At 38.8% G+C, this 6,982-nt stretch overlaps 1 protein-coding gene across 1 annotated transcript; it reads right to left on the bottom strand.

Annotated features, from left to right (window-relative positions):
* Nucleotides 1–2,674: 2,674 nt before the first annotated feature.
* olfcn1 (olfactory receptor C family, n1) lies at nt 2,675–5,549 on the bottom strand. The gene is made up of 6 exons (XM_076997343.1): nt 5,461–5,549; nt 5,097–5,379; nt 4,422–4,994; nt 3,962–4,084; nt 3,661–3,784; nt 2,675–3,576 (listed from the first exon to the last, which is right to left on the bottom strand). Exons 1-6 carry the CDS (start codon nt 5,547–5,549, stop codon nt 2,675–2,677), a joined length of 2,094 nt encoding a protein of 697 aa, XP_076853458.1.
* Nucleotides 5,550–6,982: the final 1,433 nt, after the last annotated feature.

The following is a 6,982-nucleotide window of genomic DNA, read 5'->3' on the forward strand; positions in this document are numbered from 1 at the left end:
CAGTCCAACTGCCTTACCACACTTCATTCTCCAAATTGCAGCCCTAACTTCCTCCTTGCTCACCTGAGGCACTTCCTGATTCACAACATCTGCCTCTTCTAACCTTCTTTCCCTTTCATTCTCTTGATTCATCAGTTCCTCAAAATACTCCTTCCACCTTCCCAAGACACTCTCCTCACCAGACAACACATTTCCATCTTTATCCTTTATCATCCTTGTCACGTATGACCATGCCCCCCTCATGTAGCTGTCACTCCGAGTTCCCTCGGCGGACACGCCCCCCGGTGACGTCAGTATGGCGGACACGCCCCCCGGTGACGTCAGTATGGCGGACATGCCCCCCGGTGACGTCAGCCCGATGGTGGTTCCGCCCCCCGAGGACGTCAGCCCGATGGTGGTTCCACCCCGCCTGTTCCCGCTGCCCGCCAGCAGACAAATTATACACAATGTATAAGGAGCACAGAACAGTGAGTATACCCAGCAGGCATTTCAACGTTGAATCGACGTTGAATCAACGTCGAAAGTGATGGTTGAATCAACGTTGGATTTTGTGTCGATTTTGAAAGGTGAATCAACGTTGATATGCCAACGTCGTTTCAACGTCATACCTTCAACCTTGAATAAACCATAAAATTCACGTTCATGATGCTCAAAATTGCATGGGAGAGAGGAAAAAAACAACTGTATGCCATAATGAAAAAAGAACAATTTTATTTTTTTTTATTCTCTCATTTTACTCGGAGTACCACCACACAACCTCAGTCATGGCCTCAAGTCTGGGACTCGAACCCACGACCCTTCGGTCTTAAGACCAGTTCCCTAACCGCCAGGCCACGACTACCCTGCCCTACTCTCTTTAAACCTGTTGATTTGTCATTGCGAAGTTTTGTTTCTGCCTCAAAACATTTAAAACTGTTTCATTGCCTGATGTTGTCTTCCTGGTTAATACCTGCCTGTTTTTGACGATGTTTTTGGACGAATTAATAAAAAAAAAAATTATATTATTATTATTACTACTACTAATAATAATAATAATAATTAATACCTCTTTCAAAACCCTCAGTCAATGCCAAAGTGTTGTTTGTACTTTTTTATTGTATGTGTTTTTTGAACTTGAAATGGTAGCCTAATACAAAGGCAGGTTGAAGATATTACGTTGATTCACCGTTAATAGTTCAACGTTTGCGCAACCATTTAACATTAAATGTTGATTCACCGTTAATAGTTCAATGTTTGCGCAACCATTTAACATTAAACGTTGATTCAACGTTGTTTCAACGTTGAAACAAGAACAGACAGTATTTCAACTATATTTCAACCACATTTCAATGTTGAAGGTCGGTTGTGTGCCAGCTGGGTAGTTGCAGTGTTATGTGGACTGTCCCCTCCGATGGTTGCCGGTAGACCCAGTGTGTGATTTGCGGTGTTGGTTATATTTTATTGGCAATGTGGTTTGTGTATTTTTGGTTATTTTAGTTTGTTGTGTTTTACTTTTGTGGATTTTACTTTTGGTGGGTTGTCGGGCATCATTCATCGGGAGGGCAGTTCATTTGTGTTTTTTGGACATTGTAATAAATATTTGAATTATATACTACTGTTTTGATTGCTCATCACCTGATCTGGGACCTATGGGTGAAATTGGAATATTTGATTGAGTTCCTAGGTCACTCTTTCTTCCTAGGTGGCGTAGTCAAGGTTAACGTGGCAATTCCAGATTGGATAGGTCACAAACACACTCATATAAACCCACACCCATGGAAATACATGGTTAGAACTAGACACGGACGACACAAATAAATGCCCAAAGGGAGGGGTCAGGGGCTATAACGTGACAGCAGTGTTTGAATACTTATTGAAATGCCATCGATGCCATTAAGTGACACTATCACTGACATTTAGGCCAAGCATAAAGTAAAATTTGATTCATTTAATCAACTGTGACATTGAGAAAAATGTTGTGCATTTGGGGATACTGGGAATTTGGAAAAGTGTTGTTTTAACAACATAAGATCTCGTAATAACTAGATATTTTTCTTGTAATAAAGACATAAGATCCCGTAATAACGAAATGCTAAAGAATATATATTTTTTTACATTCTTGGCAGCAATACGATTCTGTAATATTTTTAGACTGCAAATTAACTTTATACCCCATTGACATTATTTGCAGATTTTCAAAAGGTATGTTTTTCATTTAATTTTGGTAGATGTTTGTAGAGATCACAATTTGAGAAGCTTGAGCAAAATGCACATTTCAATACGAGTCTAGAGGATCCATTCATGCAAATAGAAGATTGTTTAGCCATAGTTTTTGCCACTTTGCATGACCATGGAGTTAACCAGTGGTTAGTTGGTTTCATCTGAGGACCTCTTGTTGTTTTCTATAGTTGGTTTGTTCTGTTTGTGCAGGGCAACTCTGTAGTGATGAGTTTATTTGTTTATTCTCGTTAATGTGATGTTAGTTATAACGTATATTATTAATATTGTATTGTTTGTAAGCTTGTAAGTATTACCTGATTGCACGAGCGGGACATGCCGTGAGCACATGATAGTTCATTGGGTACTTTTCAATTGAGTGAATTAAGTAATAGTGTATAGTGTGGTTAGTGTAAAACCCTACTTATGGGCCTCTTTAGAAACAAAATGCTTTGAGTTCAATATGTTATCTCTTGTTTTATTTTACATTTTTCACCATTACATGTTTTCTTGTGTTTCTTTCTGGTTTGATGAGAATGATATAACACTTTGGTAGAAAAATGCATAACAGCAAGCCAAATGAAGAGGACAGAATTGCAAATATTTCTACAGCTACTGTGTACTTTCCAGGAGAGCTGGCATAAGCTGGAATAAAGGTGATCCAAACTGCACAGAATATGAGCATGCTGAATGTGATGTATTTGGCTTCATTAAAATTATCAGGTAACTTCCTGGCTAAAAATGCCAGTATCAAACAAACCATAGCGAGAAGGCCAATGTACCCTAGAACTGCATAAAATGCTGCATCAGAGCCTGTGTTGCATTCTAAAATTATTTTTTTATTATGTAGCTCAAAAACTTTATCTGGGAATGGAGGAGAAATCTTTAACCAAAGAATGCAGATAACAATTTGAATTGCTGTGCATGACCACACAATGCCCCTTTGTTGTACAGGCCCAAAATTTCCTGACATTTTGTTTCGAGGTAGTGTTGCTCTAAAGGCAGTCACAACAAGTATGGTTTTCCCCAGTATGCAGGAAATGCAGAGAGCAAAGGTGACAGCAAAAGCTGTGTGACTTAACATGCAGGACCACACTGTGGGCTCACCGATGAATGTGAGAGGACAGAGGAAGCAGAAGATAAGAGAGAGAAGTAATAGTAAGCTAAGCTCTGAATTATTTGCTTTTACAATTGGTGTGTCTCTGAAATATAGGAACACCACCATGGCTGCAAAAGTTAAAAATGCACCAAATAATGACAGAGCAATTAAAACAATCCCCATTGATTCAGTGTATGTCAGGAACTCTGTGATTTTCATAACACAGCTGTTCTTTCTTTCATTAGACCAGTACTCCTCTGGGCAGGCAATGCAGTCTGTTGCTCCTATAAGGACAGCAAGACATAGTTCAGAATAGTGATAAAATTGTAGTGCGTAGGGAATACTAATATAAGTAAAGTGATTACCTGTAGTATTTGATATAGACCCATCAGCACATGAGATGCACTCAAAACAGCACACAGGAAGTCCTTTGATTGGAGCTTTCCTTGTGCCTAGTGGGCAGATTTCTGAGCAAACAGCTCTTGGGGTCTGACATATTAGAATGCATATTAGATCACTTAATAAATTGAACTAGAAAAAAAGATTGATTAGACATATTTTTATTACCAGATTTCCTGTGCTCCAGACAATCTTGTCCTCAACAATTACAAGTTCATATGTTCCATTTGCAGAGGTGCTGAAATGACCTACTGCAATATGCTGCACTCTCCCTTCCCTCAGCTGCCAATTTATGACTTCATAGGAAACGGGTGGGTCTCCATTCTCGTCAAAGGACACTTTTTCTCCAACCGCATCCACAAAATTTACTTTTTTTAAGTGCTCACTTACCTTGTGAAAAATGAGTACAATGTAGGTAATTGTTTCATTTATCAGCACTAACACTGGTTAATTAATTAGAATGCAGCCGGAACATCATCCTTACCATATGAGGGGTAATTTGTGATGCATTAAGACATGGTCTTGAGTTATTGCTCCCTGGCATTTCACAAAATATTACATGATGAAATGCACGTGCAATCGCATATACTGCTTGATAGACTTTGTAAGTTATTCTCAGTTGTGTACTGTCAAAAAATTGGTTTGTGTAATTAATTTTTTCTGTCTCTGTGCATACTTTTGTGCTATTCTGTAAAATATTTACTGAAGATAGAGGCCTACAGCCTGCCACTGTTTCCCAAAAATCAACAATAAAACTGGACTCAGAATTATGGTAAGGACTGATATCTTTTAGAACTGGTCCCAGTTTGAGGATGGACATCTTTTGGACCACAAATCCAATTGTTCCTCCAAAAGATTGGAACATCTCTGGAGTGGATGGTCGGTCTGCCGTTATCCAGGCTTCACTTGCAACCCACTGTTTTCCTGTTATGTTCTGTTTCACCACTTCTTGCATTAAAGGGTAGAGATCTCCTTCTGGCACGAATGCAAGAATCACTTTAACTGTTGATCGTCTTATTATTTCAACAACGTCAAGGATTTTACTTTGGGGATAGGTCCGCAGAATTGTCCCAACAAATGCAATACAAACCCCAAGGGACTCCACTTCCTTTCTAAATGCAGAAATTCCATTTCTTCCATAATCATTGTCAGATTGTAGAGCACCAATCCATGTCCAGCCAAACTGCTTGACCAGGAAAGCTAAAGCCTTTGCTTGGTGATAGTCACTTGGTATGGTGCGGAAGAATGTGGGATATTTCCTTTTGTTACTTAGACATGCACATGTTGAAAAGTAGCTTACCTATTCAAGCACAAATAAAATTAACACTGAAGCAAGTCTAAAAGACCTTCATGAAATATTAAGTAATTTAGTTTTGTGTTTTGGTGTTTTTTGAGTAAATACCATTGGCACTCTGAATGGTCCAAGTGTCTCAGCCACAGCTAAAGACTGGGTAGATCCTGACTCGGCTATAAGAGCTGATATAGGAGGTGGATGACAAGAAGAATAATTTTCCTCTGATCCACTCACCAGAGTAAAAGCAGCTCGTAAGACATTTGTTGGAGAGGCACAAGAGTCCAAAATTTTATAGCCCAAAGAGATGTTTGGTAGCAAATAATCATCTTTGTTTATTTCATCTATCGCAAACATCATCATCCTAGTCCAGCGGAATGCTCGCAGATCAAATCTGTCGAATATTTTAAAAGTTCAAAAAAGTTATACATTTGTCAGCTGTTGCATTATTTACAAAAATGTGCTTTAAGCTTACCCTTTACATTCAGCATTGTGTGGTTCTTTTTCAAAAGAAGCAAGAATATTCTCCTGTTTGTTAAAAATAGGAAAAATGCCACCTATCATAATGTCTCCTTCTTTATACATATCTCGCATTTCAAACTTCCGTAGCAGCTCACATGCAGATCCCATTTTTGTTGAAAGCATAAAACACAGAAGTATTACATTAAGCTTTCCCATGGCTGCTCAGTGGCATGAAGAGAATAACAGTGACTTCTTTTATACACTGCAACACTAAAGCTTTGCTTGGCATGAATGTTATAGGGTGGTTCTTACCAAGGGGTGTATCACCTCAAACTGAACATATTTTTTTGGGGGAAATGACTGGATTGGAAGGGTATGATTTACATACTCTGCATTACAGAAGAGGCTGTGAACCAGTGGACAAGTCTCACTAGAATAAAGTATTAATATTATGATGAACAGGAATACCCAAGCGCAGTTGTCCATTCATGGACAAGTAATGTACCTATATCTGTGCATAGAATAGAACGTTTCATACATTATTTACAGAATTATAGAGACATATAAAAACGTTCTATCCTAAAACTATTTTTGTGCTAGGCAAAGTTCAATTCAGCTGTTGAAGATTAGTCTTTAAAGCTGAAACCTAGGGTGCCCTCTAAACTTTTTAGAGCTTTTTGGCTGTTAGTTTCAGTTTTTTGTAGGTTGTATACACATAACAATTATAAGAAACACAAACAGAATTGTATACAGAATTAGCAGTGGCGCAAGATGTGTTTTCATTGGCTGTTACTCATTGCTGCTCTTTCAACTTGTCATGGAGGTACGAATGATGAATGTTGAGTAATGTCACCTGGTAGCCTGAAGGTCTAATATACGGGATATATCCTAAGAGGGGGAATTGTACAACTGCAGATAGTCAAGCCACAGATAATGCAAGCCAAAAGGTGAACTCAGAATTCCTGACAGTGCTCTTTCCTGCATGTGCCAAGATCCTGTACTGCAAAGCCCCAAATTTGACACACAGATACTTTGGGGATTGGGCTTGGGGCCCTATAATCAATGTACAGTACTATAATAAAAGATGTAGAACTAATAATAGATGCAATATGCTATACAAGGTTTCCAAAGAAGTGGGATGTTTTTGATAAATGTCTAAACATAGTGAAACCAGTTTAAGGCTCCAAGAGCTTTAGAGGCATTGTGTGTGTGTGTGTGTGGGTGTGGGTGTGTGTGTGTGTGTGTGCGTATGCAGGGCCGGCCCTTCCATTAGGCAATATAGGCAAATGCTGGGGCGCTGTCTGCTCGCGTGCATGCGTTTTTTAATTTATTTATTTTTTACAAATGAACAATTAATAAATGTGAAAATAAGCAAAGTTCAGATAATCGTAATTTAATTGTTTAATAATATTAGTCAAATTAATCATTATTATAATAACAACAGTGTCACGTATGGCCGTGGCCCCTCCCTTAGCTGTCACTCCGGATTCCCTTGTGTCGGTGTTCCATGCCTGTTTATCCCGCCCGCTCGTTTG

The sequence above is a fragment of the Brachyhypopomus gauderio genome, chromosome 2 (genome assembly GCF_052324685.1).
Source record: "Brachyhypopomus gauderio isolate BG-103 chromosome 2, BGAUD_0.2, whole genome shotgun sequence".
NCBI lineage: Eukaryota > Metazoa > Chordata > Actinopteri > Gymnotiformes > Hypopomidae > Brachyhypopomus > Brachyhypopomus gauderio.

Coding starts and splice junctions, on each gene's coding strand:
- olfcn1 (XM_076997343.1), bottom strand. CDS start 5,549: ATGATAGGTGGCATTTTTCCTATTTTTAACAAACAGGAGAATATTCTT. Junction 4,085..4,421: donor TTGATTTTTGGGAAACAGTG/GCAGGCTGTAGG, acceptor ATTTTTCACAAG/GTAAGTGAGCACTTAAAAAA. Junction 3,577..3,660: donor GTCTATATCAAATACTACAG/GTAATCACTTTA, acceptor TCCTTATAGGAG/CAACAGACTGCATTGCCTGC.